We start from the raw sequence: 21,507 nt of genomic DNA, 5'->3' as shown, positions 1-21,507 counted from the left end.
ACCCTTCAGGTTAGCGGCGTGATCACTGCACTCGATCGCGTTACCTTTTTTGATGCTGCACTTGGGAAATCTACTCGGGGTAGAAAAGTGGCGACGTGCCGTTACGGCTGTGTGACACACCGGACACACACACACGGTTTTTAATTTTGCTGTGCTTTGCTGACAACGCGAAACTGTTCAGCCGAGCCTACTGCTCAGACCTCGCAGCTCACGGACGGACACTTTACACGAGGAGCCTGCTGCTCTCGAGCTCCATCCACCAAGGCACACGGACTACGACTGAGCGGTAGCAGAGACCCGCACGAACACGAACCATCATCGTTTGAAACACACTCCACCAACACCAGCACAACGACATGGCCATCATCGAGCATGGTAGTTGGTGGGAGAGGAGAGGGAAGGGTTTGAAGACCACCAAGAACTGGTTTAAGTTTTGCACAGCGCCCTCCGCGCCTTGCCCTTACGCGCTACGCGGTTTCCGTTTTCTTTTTTATCGAAATGTATGGCGAAGCCCCTACAGACAGACTCGTTCCGGGTGCGGTACGGTGCGGTGTTGAGCACATATATGCTTGTCTGTGTTTGATCGTGCGTATCCGCGTCCAGTGAGGAGGGGGGCTCATTCCCATACACCCTACTGCTGGAGCAACATAATGATGAGCACAAACAAAAATCGTTTCGAAAATCAAACCAGTGCCGAATAAAAGGCGTCTTACACTGCTGCTCATTGACCAACCTTTCTTTGTCCCATGCGTCCCACCGGTTTGGGAGGCAGCTGTATCGATGTTTTCGGCACCAAGCATCGCTCGGTGCGCACAGGTGAACGAACTGCGGCGCCACCCACCATCACCCCACAACAATGACGACAGTTGACACAGTGCTGGCTGGCTGTTGCATTTCCGCGGCGGTTTTTCGGTTGCGCGGCCCCCTCCTGTGGGGATGCAATGACCTGGCGCGGCACAGTTTTTCTTTCCCACTGTCAAGGACAGCGGACCTGCGCAGCACAATGTTTGTGTGTGTAAGCAGGGAAGAGCGCGCGCTTTATCCCATTCAACAGCGTACCACCAAAACGTAAAGCGACCAAAACGAAACACTACAATGCAGTGCATTGTTTGGCGTTTAGTAATGGAAAAAGGGAGGAAATTTTATCGTGATCGTGATTTTACGTTACACCGCTCAATACACCACTACGGCAAGGTGGTTGGTAGCTAAATAAGAGAAGCTTTCGTTTCTTATCTGATTTTTTCTACAATAACTCGGTAATACAAACTAAATACATTTGCGGTTACTTTTTTCCTGGAGTGTATCTTATCTTAACCACGGAGCCTAAACCACGGAACCAGGGCTTTGCTACCAAAAGAGCCATATTCTACAAAAACGTTCGCAGAGCTCTACGTGAAGAGCCAAAAAGATAAAAGAAAATAAAATGTTTGAAACTTGTATGAAATATACGAATGGCAAAGAGCCACATGCGGCTCGCCAGCCGTACTATGCCGATCGCGAGCCTAAAAGCCTCCAAAACAAATAAACAGTGTTTGAAAATATTAGAGGCGTAAAAGCTACTTAAAAGTTTTACTAAACCATGGATCGCTTATCGAAAATAATGAAAAATATAACACTTTGTAACATAACTTGTATTATTACTAAAATACTTGAACAAGTAGTCTAGCCAAATAGCGATGAGACCCGTCATCTACCAACGTTCACTCGACATGCACTGAAGTGAATTACATCCACGATCGTTTAATTACATTTGGTAACAATACACATTTGGTACATTTGGGATACAATACCGTGCTGCATTTGAGAGCATGAAATGTACTGAAGCCAATGTGTTAAGTGGCGGCATTAATTTACGAAATAAAAATTCATTACTTATCATTGCAGGTAATTATTTTAAAAAAAAAAAAACATACAATGCTGAATAAGACATTATTTTCATAAAGAATTATTCAATTGTTATCGTATTAATCGTTAATCGTAAAGGGAACATGAATTTTGTTTGTACATTTTCTGAGTTTGTTCAGGAGCGTTACAATGTTTTTTTTCTATAACAGTTCTGTAAGAATATTAATAAATCTTATCAACGACCCAGACAAACTGGGTTTTATCAACGACCCAGGAAATCTGAAAAATGTTTGTTCGATACAGAAAGGAGAACTTGTTGCTTGTTTGGAAGCTGTGTTAAACGTAAAGCAAACTTAAGGTATCCGTCAAATAACGCAAATTAAAAAGCGCTGAGCATTTAGATGAAGCATTAAAGCAGAATTTTCTTGTGCTTTTTTATTAATAAAGCCATTAAAAGAAAGAGCTAGTTCAACATAAAAATTTAAACGATCTCGCCAGTAGATTTGAAATCTCCTTAGAATCATTCGCGAAACGATCTTTGTTACCCGAACGAGACCTATAATTCAACCCAATTAATGAATTAATTACCGCCACTTAGCAAGTAGCTATTTGTAATTTAATACACAAGCAGTTAAACAACCACGCCACATAATCTGCCATCGCAAAACGCAAAAATCTCACACATGCGTTTGCAAAGTACTACACCGCCGACGGTTGATTGAAACGTTTAGTAACGGAACCGTAGCCACGGTATCGGATGACCGTATCATAACACCGCAAACAGCGGTGGAAGGGTGGTTTCAGTTCGAATTTCAAACGACGGTAGCACCTAACCGCAATCCCGCGGCACATTCATTCCTGCGTGTTTTCCACCCCTTGGCATTCAACAAAAGCCGCACGAACGCATTGCGAGACAAAGAAATGTGTGCAAGCACGGACATTCACCACGGATTCACCATCACCAACAGTATGCGAAAGACATGCCCCAAGATCACACACACACATATTCACTAACCTTTCCTTGGTGATGACACACCGGTTGCGCGGTTATGTGGGAAAATGCACTGGACAAACGAAAAACTGCGCCGGAAACTCCCGTCTGGCCCCCCGAGAGGTCATGGGCGAATTTCCCACAAACTAGTGCGCAAGCTAGGAAGCTAACAAATAGAACTGTGTCGGTCGTTCGCCCCTGCATGCCGGCACCGGGCCGAGGGGTGGTTTTTCCACTTTTTCCACACGTGTGACAAAAAAACCCCTTTGTTTGGGCAGGTCAGTAACACGGTTAATGTCGATCGTGTCGAACTGTTGGAAGCGTTGTCGCTTACAACACCGCTTTCTCAACCACTTACTACACACACGTCGTCCATCCCAGACACCACGAGCGACATAACTTGCAAAGCAAGGTGTACCACCCACCCTGAGCTGGAAGATCCGGTTATTTGGGGTTTTTTTTGCCGCACTTACACATCAACACTTGCGGCGCCCTGAATGCAACACAAAGCCAGCCAGCCAGCCAGCCAACGTGCTGGGGGATGATTTGCCTTGTGGTTGGGAGCCATACCGTACCGAAAACGGTGCTAATGATGAGGGTGAAGATGCATTTCTCGTCTGGTTGTGGCGTTTGTGTTTGTTTGTTTTTGTGTGTTGTTACAGACGGAAGGTCGTTGCCTTCATGGTTGGGTGATTTTTACCGCCACCCAGTCCGATGCAGGGTGGCAAAGTTACGGTGGCATCTTTTTTGTGTGTGTCATAGATTAGCTTTGTACGCCGAAAAGTGTCTGAGGGTAGGTCAGTTATGGTTAGATTAGATGTTTTTTCTCTCCCTCTCTCTTCCTCCCATTCGTATTTTCTTTGCATTGTTCAATCCGGTGACGAATGACTAAACGTCACCGAACCCGCGTCGACGGTGTGAATGAACTGGGTCGTGTTGCCCGTATAACAACGACTACCGGTTGAATGTGGCACATTGGTTCGATCCGGTGGGCAAACTCGTCTATGCAAGGCAGAGGACGGTAACCTTTTGCATATGCACAAGGTCTTGGAGGTAGTGGATTAAAATTATATTCATTTTCACTATATTCATTTGTATTTCTTCAGCATGATTTTCAACACTTCATGCTTTTATTTCTATCGTTTTTTCACCATGGGTTTGAAACCGGATCCCATCACCCGTTGAAGTGTTGAAAACATTGTGAAGGAATTAAAAAATAACATGATGGAAATGAAATATCAGATTGATGTGGATTAACATCTTCCACGCGGTGAATAACAACGTTTACATTCGAAACTGTCTTGGAAAACTCTGTATTCTACTTACCGGATTTCTCCAGTCAATATCCAATGTCCCCAACATTTTTCATTGTTTGCGAGATGTTTTTCAACAGATGTCAAATGTTGTAATTTCATTAAAAAAAGTTCAGTGCTTTCGCATGATTTTCAACACTATCTGAATTGAGTTTTACAGGTCTTTGTGATGTGTTAAAATCATGTGTAAGAACTGAAATGTTATTGTGATGCAAATACCCCGCCATGCAATTGACAGCGATTTGCGAGTGCGCGTGAGGGCTCGCACACCATACAAGTTCCCAGCCCTCTCATTAAAGAGCTTGCGAGCCTAGACAGTTTTTTCGCCGCTAATTTTAACAGTTACAATTATAACACCCCGAGAGTAGGTGTAACAATGCAAATTGTAGCATACTAAACACCTGACTTTTGACATTTGCGAAAAACACCTAAAGAAAAAAAAATGAATGAATAAAGATTATTTTAAATACCATAAGCTTTCGAGCAGATGCACTCGCAACCCTCGCAATTTTTGACGGGACAACACGTGACTGTTGTTGAAAAACATTTTGCAAGCGGTGATACATAATGATGGTGTTAAAATTCGAAAATGATTTAGAAAACCCTGTAAATTTTGTCGTATGAACGAAATACGAAAAAGCTCTCATTCGATTTTATTTATTGGATAATATAATAGTTTACGTATCTGTTACAAAACACATAACATAAGGTTTGAATGAATGTATAATATTTTTAAGAATTGCCTTTTTTATCAACTCTGCCTTAGTTCAACGTTTGCTATTATAATATATACTTTTTCTGAAATTATTATTGAACTTCTTATACAGCTATTGTGCGCAGTACGCAATACTCCATATGCGCGAATTCGCAGTACGTGAATACCCTAAGTTTGACAGCTCGATGTGTGTTTTAAAAATATTTCATTATTTTTAAAATATTTTATGCTCTTTTTGAATTTCACTAATGTTAAATAAGTTTATTGCCACGAATTTATGCAAAAGATTTTTGTTTTTCAATTAAAATACTTTATTTGAAATTCTGTTTCGATATTTTACGACCCTCGAACTGGTAGTATAAACTCTTTTAACATAGGAATCCGCTATAGGCGAAAACTCGAGATAAGGTATTGCGCTCGGTCCAGTACGATTATTGCTCGATGTAAGTGCTTTTTATTACACGCTTTCAAACTCCTAACACAGAAAAATGATTGTTTTGCGTTGAACATTTTCGTTTTTGTTTAACACAATCGTTAAGAAAGTAAACGCGTAGAGCAGTAGTTGCCCATCCCTGGCTGTTTAACGCATTCGTCAACCTGCACTGTGCAGCAGTACGTGTTTGTTTGCTTCGTTCGCGTAGGAAAATATTTGTTTATCTTTTCATGCAATGTTACGCTCAATCAGTGGGGTCCGCGATTTGTTTGATGCGTGCAAATGCAACATAGGCTATTGATTTACTGAATCACTTGCCTAACGTGTTAATTAATTGAGTGTCTCAGAGTGCAGATTGTAAATTTAAAGTGGTTTTTTTCAATGATAACCTTATTATTGTGGCATATTGAGTGGAGGTGATAACCTAAATGAATGTTTCCTACACGAAACAGCTGTTTGATTAACCGAACGACCCTTCCCAACGAATTCTTCAAACTAAACAATGACATATTCATTCGTAAACAGACCACAATAGAATTGATAATGACGACTTTGTATCAAAACACCTAACAAATATATGATAATATATTGATTGTTACAAGCCTTTAACGACATTCCAGCTACATGATGTTAGACATTCAATCTTTCCAAATTGCCCTCGATTGCTTCTTCTTGGATTACAATTTATTATTTTTTCCTGTTTGTAGATTATTATTATTATTATTATTATTACTAGTTATTTTCATATTGTCGGGGAACATGGTAGTCGAATATATCATGAACTTGATTAAATGAGGCGCAAGCTCTCAAAAACGGATCTTTCTGATCAAAAGCCGAACGACTGGGGATGATAAAGTGGAATATAGCTGAGGAGCGAGGGAGCATCGATATTGGAGGACTGTGCTTCTCAATGTCGGGATTGAATTTCCATCACGCCCAGCATACGACAGCGGAGAGAATATGAGGGTGCAGGTGCATTATATCCGTGCAGAAATCTATGTATTGCGATACGCGTAAATTTCCTCTGACTGGAGAGAATCAGTGTCTGCATAGTGGCACCTACAGCCGGGGCCCACACAACACCAGCGTAATCCAGCATAGATCGAACCCAGCAACAGTACAGTGCCTTAAGGTATAGCGGATCTCTCAGCTCAGAGAGTAGACGAGTAATGAGTCCCAGCACTTTGTTCGCTTTATCAACAACATGGTTGATCTGGCCGTTGAATGTGAGGGTGTCATAGAGCCAAACACCAAGGTCCTTAATTGAAGACTCTCTTATTATCTGAGTTTGACCAAAAAAAGTAGTCCTATGTAATTTTTCTAGCAGGATGACCAAAAGAGAAAACACAACGATTAATAATATAATAAGATAATAATTTAATATTATTTCGATCACTCTTTCATCTGCACCAACATGCCATTGCTATGTTTTCGATAAGTTACAGGTATCCCGCATCTCAATGATCAAGGACTTTGGTATATGGCTTGAGAATCTTCAATGATCATCTGTTAGGAAAATGCTAGGCACGATTGATCACACGTGATGCTTGCGGCTTATCCGCTCTGCTCTGCCTACAAGCACTGTTCTGCTCGCGGGTACGATCTTCGCTGAAGTCTTGTTTTGTAATCTGGGTCGCTGTGGCCCTACTGCACAAAAAACGCCACGATCAGGTGTATACAGTATTTAGCAAATTTACCGTTTGCTGCATATGAAGTTGGTGCATTTTTTGCATCCTTAACTGGCTATGAGTCCAGGTGTCCACCAGTTCGTCTCGACTCATTCGAAAGCCGCCGCACAAACGCTAAACCCTGATTTGTTGCATCCCTCTTTATTGCACGCATGTACGTTACTCAGCAGTATCCCAATTTATGAGCCCAACCGAACAGACGCCACTCGTCGTTTGACCTTAATGATCTTTTTCACATACGTTGTCCTCATTTAATTCCGTCGTCCTACCTATTTGACTTTCGTATGTAAACCTGTCCTTTTTGTGACTCCTTAGTCATAATTTAGTCACCCAGTTCCTATTCCTTGAGCATAGTTAACAAAATACTGATGTAAAATGAAATTGAAGATCCTTCGTTTTGAATAGAAAATGCGTTAAAGACACATTCAAAGTATGTACTCTTTTTTAATTCAAAACCTAGATAACTATAATATGATTGAAGAGAAATTCATTGCATAACTCTTTTCAAATGTTTAAAAAATAGTTTATAACATGATTACATAATATTCAGATTAACCCATACAGTCGAATGTTTAATATCTTCTACTACTCTTCATAATGACACTCAGACACTTAAAACATGATAAACCTCTATTGAATTGAAACCAATCGTACACAATTATTCAAAAGTGAAGCAATATCATTCGAGCTAAACGGGTGTTTATTTTGCTGCAAATTCCCATACAACAAGGCGGAAAATCATAACCCATAATCTACACATACCAGCAATGTTGGTTAATGATGCATCGCAAAGTGCAGCTATCATTTCCGTGCACATTCTTCTTTGTTTCGAAACATGTACCGTGCGGTAGAAATCACTTCCGCAAAGTGTAAGTACAGAATAGCAACTATATAAATCATTTTACGAGATTGTAATACCACTCTAATCGGTTATAGGCGATGATAGGAAATTGGTTCCTTTACATTTCCAACCCTTCACCGATGCCTCCTCAGCCTGAGCTTATCCTTGGGCACAAGTGGGAAGGATTGCAACCGAAAGGAGAGGTCAAATACGGTTCTCTCCATCCTCCGTGCCCAACAAAAGACCGTCAGGTTGGGATGGTTCGAGGCCAGGTATTTGGCATAGCAAAAAATCGTCCTTCCTTCCGTTCGGTTGGTCGGTCGGTCGGTCGGTTTTGCTTTGTACGAAACGGGTCTTCCGGACGGGGTCGAATATACCAGCCCGAAGTCAAGGTTAGTAGTAAAGTAAAGGAAGGAAAATCTACAGCACGTGAGGGGAAAATGCAAAACGGATGCACTTTTGCGAGTACGCGGAAGCAGTCCAGCCCACACACACACACATGTACTGTAAACTGTTGCACTTGCAATGGGACATGTATGAGGGTGTGTGTGTGGGTTTGTTTACGCGCATCCTCACGTACCTCTGGAATGGTGACGCCGTTGTCGTTGTCATGGGCAACGCCTTACAACCGTACGGTGTGTTTCGTAGTGGTGTGTGTGTGATTGCTGTTTACTTGGTGTTAGGATTACAGCATAGCCCCGCGCGCACACCACCACAATCGAGAGGGTAAATGTAATGTTGGCACGCGGTAAATGAATCAAAATAATTCCAAAACGGTCTCCCATTTAGCGTTTATGTTTTATGAAGACTGCACGATTCTAGTCAGCCAGGGCCGAAACCGTGTCAACATAATCCTAAAAAAAAAGAATCAAAACAACCCTTACAAGAGCAACCGTGACACGAAGAAACGCATTTCAACGCAGAGGGTGAGCACGAACACGCTCCTTGAGCATTCTTTGTTTGGGGTACGAAGTAATTCTCTCGTTTTTCCTACGTTGTTGCAGTGAGGATGCACCAAAAGTTCACGGACAACCACTCAGTGTGCATTTGACAACAACCATTCGTCAGTGTGCATTTGACTGTGTTAGGCGAGAAGGTTCAGGGTTGTGGCTGGGACGCTTACCTTCGAAATGTGTCAACCGTTTTCCCCCCACATCAGCCACAATAGTACCGCGCCGTTGTTCCTTGATTGTAGAGAACGTTGCTGCTTCTAGCGAAGATTATTCAATTTGCTACCTATTTACAATAACACTGCACACCGAAAACACACATTTATACGAGACACAAACACACATACAAAAACGCAACACAAATTGGCTACCCTTTACTGGGTATCTTTATAATATTGACTAAAATAAATTCACTAAATTGTACATCGCACCAAGGAAAAGGTATAGCAGCACCACACCATCGCTACAGCCGTTCACTCACGGCAAATGCACCACACCACACAACACAGATCGGATCAGATGCAGCGCATGCATCGTTGTTTTTTTTCTTTCCTTCTTTTCTTTACCCGACAATCACCACACCGAGAGGATCGAACCGCCGCGTCGTTACGATGCTGTACCACTGCATCGCGTAAACAAAATGAAACGCACTCGACTGACTGGTGGCTGCTTCCGTGCAGCTACTCTAACGTTGCTTTTGCCATCCAAACCTCTTGAGCGTCCACACACTAACGTTCTTTGTTTCCCTCCCCTGTCCTATCGGTTCGTGTACGCTCCTACGCGGTACGTGTGTGTACGTGTCTGCACCAGTGGTGGTGTGTGGTTGTGTAAGTGTAGGCGCCGTAGCGTTGCGTTAAGGAACAGTGAAATGTAGCTGTGTGCGTACGGACCAGCACGGCTCACAGGGTGTTTTGCAGGGGTGCTCAGCAGTGGTAAGTGAATGCATCGTTCTTAGTTGCAAATTTTAAATGAAACGTTGTTTTAAAGTTTGTTAAATATTTTTTTCTGTTTTCACTGCAGCGCAGGTACAGATTGTCTTACAATTTAACGCTTTATCCAATGGTTATTTTGTGTTTCTTGAGTACTTTCTAATTATTCCGTTTATACCCATTGAAATAAACTACAGTGTGTGACACAATTTAAGATACATTTGGAATTTAAAAGTTGAATGTTTTAAAGTTGAGACGTGTTTTAGTAGGCATTTGTTTTGAAAATCATACTTGCTAGATGCTGCTAGAATGCTAGGAAATGAATGCAATTTTTTTAAAATAATAAAATATTGTTAGTCGTAAATATTGTTAAAAAAATATTATAAATCCTTTGAAACTAATTCTACTTGGCATGATTTCTTACCTTATCTAATCAGATTTATATCATTTGTTGTTCACCTTAGGTAAACAAAAAATTTCAACTAAATAACGTTTGCATTAAAAATAAGGATATTTTTCGGATGGCTGTAGAAAAAAAACTAAAACAGATAATTGTTTTTCATAAACATGCTTTGAAAGCAAATTGTTTAAGCTTACTTGCCAAAATAAATCTACGACCCTGCGAGCTGCCTTTCGTCATTTATCCGAAATTTTCACCATGACAGACATGCGTGTAGACAGAGGCGGATTTTCCTATAAGCGGACTGAGCGGCCGCGGGGGGCTTCGAGCTAAATCTCCAGATGTAATATCTCTTTTATAAGCGATTTATTTTTTTAAACAATACACACATGAATTGAAAACTAAATCTTTCTCAAAGCAGTAGATTCTTACAAGTAAGTGTGTAGAATATGATGATAACGTTTGCAGCAATCAAAAGTTGTTAGGTACTTGATAAATAATTTTTGAACGCTTAGAAAAACTTGACATACTTTCCTACTCTTCCCCATTAGCAATAAAACATCTTATGACAAGAAAGCATGAAAAAGGTGCTGGGACCTTAAATTTATTTTTTAACAACTTCGTTCATGATCTTGATTGCAAGGACGACAAGTCTACAAATACGCGTGTACAGGATAATCGTTGTCGGACACTTGGAATTCAGGCAATTTTCATGTATCTGTGAGACAAGAAATCACAATAGCTTTGTGCAGCGGCTTTCACCTCTCATATACATGATTTAGCAAACAAAAGAATAGCCAAATCTTCTTTACAAATACAAAAGTACAAAAGAGTAAAATTCGGTTTTTTTATTAGGCTTTCCAAATATTTTAAGTGTACTAGACCAATTGACTGGTTGTTACAGTGGGCAAATTGGCCAAGTTCAGGGCAACTGCATCAAGCTAAACCAACTGGATCAGTACTGAAGTTTCGGGAAAGTGTGCAGTTTTAATGACGACAGTTAATCTTTTCATTGTTTAGTTCATTTCCATATAAACTTCACTTAGATTAGAAAAACGACACAATGCGTATTTATTATGAAAGATTTCTGTAGATTTTTTTCCGCCAAACACTGGCTAGTATATGATTATAGTTTAAAAAAAAAATCACTATCACAAGCACCGATGATAAACTAAAAATATGCAAAACATGTAAACCTGATCACATGAAAACTGTAGATACCATTACATTAATATAATAACTGCCATATAAAAGGACGGAAGAAAATTAATTAAAATTAATTAATTAACAATTTCGAGATTATGTATTTGGAATTCGTAAAAGGTATTCATAAAAAAATGCGAAGAGTGTTTTTTGATATTCTACTGATAGCTCTACCTTCGATTTTCATCAATTTCGAACTTATGCATCATGTTGGCTCAAAGATTCTCAATAAGATGTAGCTGGAGGAAGTTGGGCCAATTCGCTAACTAGAGCACCACATCGATGTTCAGTCTTATCATATCCATCCGCAAAAGATCGTCACGAATTTCGGCTTCATTGGCTGCAGCTCCGAAAACAGTGGACGCAATTATCGCTTCCTGACATGTATGTTCCTGTTTAACAGGTACTTTTTGTGTCTGACCGGTATCATCAACCTCTCGGTTCGCTTGGCGCGCGATGTAGCCACTTTTCCTACGGTCTTAAGCTTCTTTGAGAACTGGGCTTTCTTTCGATGCTCTGATTGTTGTCTAAAAGTGCCAAAATGTTGTAGATGCCGGAATGGATTTATCCGACTTTCACAAACCGCTGCACATTGTTCGTTTTCGTCATGGCGGGGTGCCGTTCTTTGATTGTGCATGCTTCTAAACGAAGTTGCTTCACCTTTTGGCCATCAAGGTTAGAGTGCGACTGAAAGAGGTTTTAAATCTTGGCTGCTGACTTATGGGTTTATTATTATTGAAAGTGCGATTAATATTTCGTCAGTGCATGAACATAAACCTATACAAAATCGATAATTTGAATTTACATTTTTTTAATATGTTATAAAATAATAACGAATCAAAGCAACTAAAACATAAATTGTTTGCATAATAATAGCATTTACATGATGCAAAAGAGGTGATACATACTTACCAGAACATACTTTCTATTTATGTGCATGTTTTTGTTCGGCATCAGGTGTTTGTTTTGCTACTTTGGAAAAATAGTGAAAACCGCATGGCACTGAAGTAAGTTACGTTTGCTTTAAGCGTAACGTCCTACACGGAAATGCCGGCCTGCAAAGACTCGGGACTTCGAAACTGATTCAGTACCACCAGCCGGATAGTCCTTGCTACGGGAAGACTATCCATTCTAGAATTCACCCCATAATGGACACTGCAATTAAAAAATCGTAATGTATTAAATACTGCAGAAAATATTGTTGCAAACCTATTCTAATTGAAAAAATTTACCGTGGGAATTAGATCGATTAGATTAGATAATTTAAACTGACTTATTGCATACCTTCAAGCGCTCAGAACGACTGTCGAGGGAAAAGGTTATATTTTACCCAAATAGAAAAGAAAGATAATACCGTTAAGACTGGCACCAATACGCATTGAGTTTACTTAGTATTATTTTTGTTGTCTTTATAGTGATCTTAATTTTGAAAAAGTACCGGCTCTAATCCTATCTCTATCCAACTATAATACATATACCTAGAGACGAAAAGAGATCCTCGCAAAGGCAAAGTTAGTTTATACTATCTCAATGAAATCAATGACTAAAGAAATCCAAAGGAGAATGTGATGTAGATTCTAGAACCTGCAGCTATATCCCCGCCCAAGTCTTAAAATGGGTTCATAAAGCGTACGCCTATAGCTGCACCGGAGACCTTGAACCACTAGATGGTTCCCCTCACCAACTTAACATGAACCTCGCAGTTTTACACGTCATTCAAAACATTGCGAACGAAAGAGCCAATTTCTACAAAAATGTTCGTAGAGCTGCATGTGAAGAGCCAAACAGATACAGGGTTTTACAGTCCAATAAACAATCTTCAAGCTGCTTAAAACAATGCTTGATTTGAAAAACATATTTGTCTATCACTTGTAAATACGTCAATCCACATTTTGTATACTGTCCACATGATTTAAATAATTGTCGACTTCGATTGAATAGCTGTCCGATCCGGTACGGTTTGTTTGCCGTTCGCTGAGCTAGGCCATAGTGGAGCAACTGAAACATGGTATACATTTAGGAGTTATACACCTGGTACTGATGATGATTCATAACCATTGCAACCAGCCTGATGAAATCAATTGCTGCTAGCCCAAAGTCCATTGTTCTTAGTCTAAAGCATAGGATGCTAGTCAAGAATATATTGCAATGGTGCATAAAAAATAATGCCAATAGTCGAAACTCAATTCAAAAACCCTATAATGTTTAAATTTAGAAGAATAAAAACATATGACATAAAGATATTAAAAAATAAATAAAATAGTTTACCGAGGTTACTGTTTCAACAAAATAAGTAAATAAGTAATAAATAAGTTATTTAGTATCACTCAGAATCAACTTCTTGTTCAATTATTCTTTTAGCATGGCTTCATGAGAGGTGGATTAAGCAGTAGGGGAAGTCGAGACAAAATGGCACTGTTAAAGATTTTGCTATGTATCTCATTGAGTAAACCACTTTATACTGATATTTTGTCGGAAATCGATGCTACAAATAACACAAAAAATAGTAGTAAAAATAGTAATAACAAATATAAATATAAATATAAATGAATAAAATGAAATTTAAAAATCTACATCAAAGGTCGTGAAAATGTATTGGGCATGGGGCAAAATAGTCATACACAAAATGTCAAAACACATCAAAACAAAGTGGCAAAATGGACCACAACTTTAGACATAACTTGATGGTAAATTAACAATTTCATACTTTTGTAATTCTACTCATTATCTTAAATTTTACGGAAAGATGTTTTTTATTTTCTCCAATAATATTTCAATTGTAAAAAGTATTAAAAACCATTGCATCCTAATTGAACGTAACTACACCTATCAAAATAGGCGTCAAATCGTGTTTGCAATCGAAGTTGCTATGTGATCGCGCTCGTTGTGGAATGGCTTTAAGGGTAGAGATTCAAGTTTTGTATTAAAGTGTTTTGTAAAATAATTAAGTAAATTGCTAGAATATTTTAATAATGCACGTAGTGTCAGTATTTGTTCTTGTCGGTATAGTACATACAGCATAATTGTATTTATGTTAAACAAATATATTGTAGTGACCTTTGATTACACCACAGCCTCATCATTTTGCTCCTGTCAAAATATATCGACCATTTGGCCCCACCTGGAACGACGATTTTGCTCGAAGCGAAACATTTTACAAACTTTAGGTTAGTCTACTTTAAACTTTACATTAAATTAAAATGGCTACTTTTTTGACGTAAATGATAGATGTTTGTCAAGTACTTACATACACATCCTTTTTTCTCTAATTTTTTGCTTAATATTTACGAAAGCTTATTTTCCAGACAATCAAAATAACATCGATTCTATTATTTGTTTATTTATTTATTTTATTTCTAATTATTTATTTATTTATAAATCTTAGGTTATGAAATGTTTATGATGTGCATCTTACATTGTACTTCATGTTTTTCAATCATAAGAAGTCATTTTAAACGTGTTAATTTGCCAATAATGCGGTCGTGACCATTTCGCCCCATCTAACCATTTTGCCCCGCGCTGCGGAGATTTCCTTACGTAAACTAGGCGGCCGCGTTGGGACCCGATGTCTCAAAGGACCCCTAGAAAATGTACCCATCCCCACAATTGCGCCTGAATCAAAACACCATTCTCCAGACCTGTTTGTTTCTCCAGATTGAAATCCATTGTATGATTTTGTCAAACTAGATAACATCAATGCAACGAACACTGGATCTTTCATGTCTATGCCAAGTGCAATCGATCGGAGTTGAAGCGACCAAATTTCTTTTAAATGTTCACAAATGTCTCCACCTTCAGGGATTGTAGTCGCAAACATTTCAAGCATCACGTGTATTTTATTCAAGACAGATAACCGCTCGTGAAAAGCCTTCAGGGAATTACATCTGTCTTTTGACGAATTCGTTTGCATTGCATGGATGATCTGGCTGCTGTTCAACGACAGGCCGATCAGTGATCTTGCTGTCTCATGATTGGCGATTGATATATCATAAGACATCGCTGATTTGGTTTCCTTATGACTTTCAGCGCCCTTTCCCAGGGTAATAATAGTTCAATCTTTAATTTCTTAATCATATGTGAGAAATATGTGATTTGACAAGAAACTGAAGCTTGTCAAGCTTCTCCAAGATTTGAGGTCAATCATTTTCTTCCAAATTTAACCCAGTCGCAACGCTTCACTTTAGTACCCATATCCTAAAGGTTTAAATATGCGATGGAAGTTGTAAGTTTTTTTATTCTGCTTCACACATTCGTTTAATAAAATGGGTATATATTAAAATGATGATGTTCTGATGTTTTATACACTACTGCGATGGAAAACATCTTGTCACACATGCTAACCCACCAACATGAATGATCACTTGCTTGCTCCATCGATAACAAACTGAGCGGCAGTTTGGCTGACACTATACTAGAATACTGGAGCAGAAACAATAACAGTGCCAATTGTTCAAACAGATCGCCCAACAGGATAGGTAAACATAGTGATTAATACTGTTGGTACTGAATAACCGCAATAGATCGACCTGTTGGTACAATGAAATATAGTCAACTATTCACTATAGTTTACTGAACTTTTTGTGTTATGTATTGTTGTGTCCTTTACCACTCACAACCTCTATACCTTTTACAAATCGTTAAGATCGAAACGCTATCAAAATAGTACAAACATTCTCAATCATTAGACACGAAGGTACCATTGTAAGTACAGCATCATCGGATGAATAAAAAATCGTTACATTACCTTTGAAACAATCATAATCTTCTCACTGCTCTGCCGATTGTGTTGTGTACTATCGCAGATGGTATCCTGAAATGGATTCATTGATGCGAAACACTCCACATGCAACACCCACTGGCACTGTAATGCAATATAAGCGATACAACCGTCCAGTCTGTGTGCTATGGCAGGTGGAAGTTATTTGGAAGATCAATACGGCGCATTGTACTATCCAGGGAGAATAGTAACAGTGCAGTACCGTTTATCATACGTCTGCTATTTGCAAATGTTTACCGACTATGACAAAGGGGAAATGATCGATACCGGATAGGATCGATATAAAAGCAACATTGCTTCGATCGTGCCGAGCGGATCGCTACAAAATGTGGCTCGTAACGCGATTGTTTCTTGTGCTGAGTGCCATCGTGGTGCAGCATGTTTTGGCACAGTGTGACAGCAGTTCGCCGTACCGTACGTTCGACGGTACCTGTAACAACCTGCAAAATCCATCCTGGGGATCAGCCAACACACCGTACGGAAGATTACTCCCGGCCGAATACGGCGATGGTGTGTACGTTCCACGTCGTTCAAAAACTGGAGCCCAACTACCGAGTGCTCGACTGCTGTCGATGACGATGTTTAACGACCAAAACATACTCGATCCACGAACCACCCTAGTGAACATGCAGTTCGGACAGCTTGTCGCTCACGACATGGGTCTACGAGCAGGCAGTTCCGATCAGGTAGCGTGTTGCCAGAATGGAAGAGTCGTCGCCAATCCGGGTCGTCGATGCTTTGCAATTCCGGTCCGTCCAGACGACCCGGTCCTATCCGCCGGTGGGATTCAATGTCTGGAACTAGTACGCACACTCAACACCTGTGACGTTAACCCATCGAGCTGCGCCAACCGTCAACAGGCGCAGCAATTGAATGCGGCCACCTCGTTTCTGGACCTGTCCGTTGTGTATGGTAACAGTGGACAGCAGAATGCGCAGCTGCGTGCGTTTGTTGGCGGCCGGATGAAGGTGGACAATCGGAACGGTACCGATTGGCCTCCACGACATCCGCAAGCCACTAGTGCCTGTACGTTGAACGCTGCCACCGACACCTGCTATTTGACCGGAGACGAGCGAAGCAACATTACGCCAGAATTAACGATCCTGCACGTGGCGTTCTTGCGCGAGCACAATCGCCTCGCTCAACAGCTGTGCAAAGCGAGACCACTGTGGAACGATGAGAAAGTGTTCCAGGAGGCACGACGCATCAACATTGCACAGTATCAGCACATCGTGTACTACGAATGGTTGCCGTATTTCCTTGGGATAGATCCAATGACCCAGCGCGGTTTATTGGTGCGTACGCGCGACTATGTTAATGATTACACGCCGTCGATTAATCCAGCCTCGCTCAACTCTCACGCCAATGGTGCATTCCGTTACTTCCACTCGTCCATTCTGGGAAGCTTAAGGTACACAGAAACGGTCAAATTCAACGGAGTACGATTGTTCTTTTTAAATTTTTATCTCGTCTCCTTAGTCTTCACCAGGAATCGCGAGCATTTGCCGGTGCGATCAACATCAACGATCACATGTTTAACCCCACGGTGCTGGAGCGAAACGATGGCTACCGGATGCTGACGCGCGGCATGACCACGCAACCGATGGGACGGAACGATTTGAGCTTTGATCCCGAAATCAAACACTTCCTCTTCCGGATGCGCGGTCGCTTCGGTACCGATCTGAAGGCGCTGGACATACAGCGCAGTCGCGATCACGGAATAGCGGGTTACAATGCATTTCGACAGTACTGCGGATTAGGTCGTGCTACTCGGTGGGAAGATTTTGTGGAGCTACGTGGACCAAGAGTAACGTTCATGAATCAATTATCGGGGGATATAATTTTCAAAATTGTCTTTCTCTTTTTGGCAGGATATTCAACTACTTAGCTCACTCTATAGTACCGTGGACGATGTGGATCTAACGGTGGCTGAGTTCTTCGAGAGACACATACCCGGTACTCAGGCCGGTCCCACTTATCACTGTATTCTGATGGAGCAGTTCCTGCGTACGGCCAGCATGTCGCGCATACTGTGCGACAATACGCCAGGTGTGGCGCAGATGCAGCAGCGTGCTTTCCAGCAGATCTCGGACGTGAATCCGTTGGTACCGTGCACGATGATGCCCTCACTCGACACACGTCTGTGGTAAAGTGTTTTTCCATTTCATGTGTGGTGCATATTTTAAAATGTGTTTTCTAGAAAATTTATTAAAGGAACCACATTTAGAGTACAGATATCACGAAATTTCTTTTCCAACAAATCTATCTTATATTTAGAGTCCTTATTTGTAATGCGAAATTATTGACTTCTCGTTTATTTACATGTATGTGGCAGGTTTTGGTCTGAGCAGTCAGTTTGTCAGTGATAAGACAAAATATTCAAAATGTACAGCTGAAGCTGTGATGGACCAAATTGTCATAGGTATAACTAGTATAATCTGATTTAATTGCTATTTGATGACAAGACTTGGGCATCTATCCAAGTTGATGATTTGATTTTACAAAGTATTGAGAATAGGTTTTAAAAATCAATTAATTGTTTGATTATAGAACATTTATTTTGACATCTTCAAAATCTTCCCCATTTATTAATAATGTACATATTCCATTTGTTACCCCAGGCATCGAAGCCTTTCTTTGTGGGCGTCTGAAGAGATCAGCTCCAGTTTCCTCAGCGAATTCTTCTTGATCACCTCAATAATTTAATTTAATTTAATTTATTAGGATGAATTGTCGGACCTCCGCAGGTCTACACAAATAGCTTAACTAATACTTATACTTATAAACTACCAGAATGGAAACGCTGACGAAGACGATCTTTGAACACTGACGTAGAAATAGTAATCCTAGACGGTGCAAAAAAATTACGGCAGCAAGGAGCGCAGGGGAATCTAGTTCACCTTTCAACAGTCGAAATGCGAATACACGCTGCATGTTTTTTCTCCTGACATTAAGCGTCTCCAAACCAAGCAACAGGCACCGTTGGTAATAAGGAGGTTCGACTCCGTTAGACCAAGGAAGGAGCCGTAAAGCGTAACTAGTAAACTTTCGTTGAACACTTTCCATGCGATTGATTGAGCGGGCTGCTAAGGGGCACCAAACTACACAACAATATTCTAAGAGGGAACGAACAATAGCGCAATATACGACTTTTAGGCACATATGATCGTGAAACTCTTGACTAGTGGTGGCTCATACGATTCATTTCACGACCCGACCCGAAGTCGGGTACGAGACAATCGGAATCAATTCCGACCCGTGGGTGCAGCGGGTGCGCTAGGTTGGAATCGGAATCAAATCCGACCCGCGGGTGCAACGAGTTCAAGTCGACCTGAATGATGAGTTGCAAGAAAGCATAAGCGACTCCGACCCGTTGGTGCAGCGAGTTCGGGTCGGGTCGAGTCAAGGTAGGTTCAATCCGACCCAAACCGACCCAAACTCACTGCACCAACGGATCGGAGTCGCTTATGCTTTCTTGCTTCTACCGGAGTCGTTGCATCTACTTGTACCTTTCTGGTCGACCCGAACGACTCCGGGTCGCTTACGGATGGCTCCGACCCGATATGTTCGGATCGACCCGCCCATCACTACTCTTTACACATTTTCATTATGAGTCCTAATGTCTGGTTACCCCTGGATATAACACTTTCAAGATATTCATGAAACTTGAGCTTACAATCTATCAGGACACCAAGATCTCGTACGCAGGGAGTTGGTTTCAGCGAGGTATTAGAGATACAATAATTGTGTCTGATCAGGTGACGTGCTCTAGTGAAGGATATAGTCTGACATTTAACTGGACACAGCTTTAATCGGTTACGGTTACACCAATCTCCGAATAAGTCAAGCATTTCTTGTAGGCACTGGCAGTCACTTGTGTCTTTGACCACAGTAAAAAACTTCAGATCATAAGCAAGATATGATCCCAAGGGCAATATAGACTAGAAGCAGCGCTCGCGAAGTGATAATTTCATTTTTGGGAACAAAGAGAAGTCACAGAGGGTTAAGTACAGTAGAGATTATAACTCAATGATATTTGTGCAATGTTTGGCCCAAAAAAAAACATTGACAGTTGTTAGACGGTGCGCTGTTATGCTGCAAGATCCTTCCACGAATTCATGCAATTTCTCTTTAATGCATTTTTTCTTTAATGCATTTTCTCTCTCAAACGTTGCATAACTTGCAAATAGTACTCCTTATTTATTTATTCCATTTTTATTCATTGCATTCGCAATTGGAAGCAACATCCAGTGGTAGATCCGATATTTCTTGGTTTAGGGAGATATAAAGTATGATGTGCCTAGCGGTATGTATCTTCATGAAAATAGACTGGAAGATAGCATTTGACACTCTACTTTGCTCTATTTTACTCGCAAAAGTTGCAAAATTGAGACTTGCTCTTCCAGTGGCTCAGATCATATCGCGTGGGTCATTAGATCATATCGCGTGGGTCATTTGTATAGCGTCATACTCGATGAACATCTCTAACGAGATTACAAGCGACTTTGGCGTGTGCCAGGGATGCAACATTGGCTCTCTTCTTCATCTTTATGAATGATGTCACTCTCGCACTACCTCCAGGCAGTGTCATCATGTACGCAGATGATGCCAAAATTTTGCTCCCGTTCGCCAGTGATCAGATGACGGGTTTCTTCAAGAATGCCTTGATTTGTTTTGTTCCTGATGCGAACGCCAAATGGCCTGACAGTGTATATCCAAAAATGCATGTTATTGTAATGCATTTTATTATTTCGAAGGAGGAACCAGCTTTTAGCAATCTACAACATAGAGGACACTGCTGACAAAAGGGAATCGAATGTTAAAGTCCGTGGTGGTATGCTTGCCGCGAATTTGACTTTCAAAGAGCATACTGATGATGTCATTGATAGAGAAAAAAATGGTGTAGTATTTACTATTACGGTGCAATCGTCAATATCTGCTATACTTATTTATTTGTTTTATTTACCCGGCGCTACAACCGCTTTGCGCTACAACATGGCCAGCCCACCGGAGCCTGGCAAGCTTGATACGCTGCACAACAGTGAGGTTGCCGTACATCTCGTATAGCTCGTCGTTGTAACGGCTCCTCTATTGTCCTTCCACACATACGGGGCCATGAGTTCTTCTGAGCATCTTCCTCTTGATCGCGACCAAATGGGTTTCTTCAGATTTGAACAGTATCCATGTTGTTGTCGTTTGAATAGTTTTGAGATGCTTTGGCTCCAACGGAGTTCTTTCGCCTACAGCGTCCATGTCTCAGAGGCGTATGTGAGTACTGGTACTATATAGGTACTATATAGTCCCAGCTTCGTCCGTCGCGACAGATTCTTTGAGGTGAACTGCTTTCTCAGCCTGTAGAATAATTGGTTGGCAGCCAGCGTCGTGGCGGGCAGCTCATCTATTATGCTATTGTCGTTACTTT

The 21,507-nt window shown here is 40.8% G+C and overlaps 1 protein-coding gene across 1 annotated transcript; it reads left to right on the top strand.

Moving 5' to 3' along the window:
• Nucleotides 1-16,383: 16,383 nt before the first annotated feature.
• LOC120904158 (peroxidase-like) lies at nucleotides 16,384-18,330 on the top strand. The gene is made up of 3 exons (XM_040313965.1): nucleotides 16,384-17,496; nucleotides 17,565-17,892; nucleotides 17,957-18,330. The coding sequence occupies exons 1-3, from the start codon at nucleotides 16,412-16,414 to the stop codon at nucleotides 18,233-18,235; spliced, it is 1,692 nt and encodes a 563-aa protein (XP_040169899.1). The 5' UTR covers nucleotides 16,384-16,411; the 3' UTR covers nucleotides 18,236-18,330.
• Nucleotides 18,331-21,507: the final 3,177 nt, after the last annotated feature.

The sequence above is a fragment of the Anopheles arabiensis genome, chromosome 3 (assembly GCF_016920715.1).
Source record: "Anopheles arabiensis isolate DONGOLA chromosome 3, AaraD3, whole genome shotgun sequence".
Taxonomy (NCBI): domain Eukaryota; kingdom Metazoa; phylum Arthropoda; class Insecta; order Diptera; family Culicidae; genus Anopheles; species Anopheles arabiensis.
This window is presented reverse-complemented; position numbering and strand designations above follow the sequence as displayed.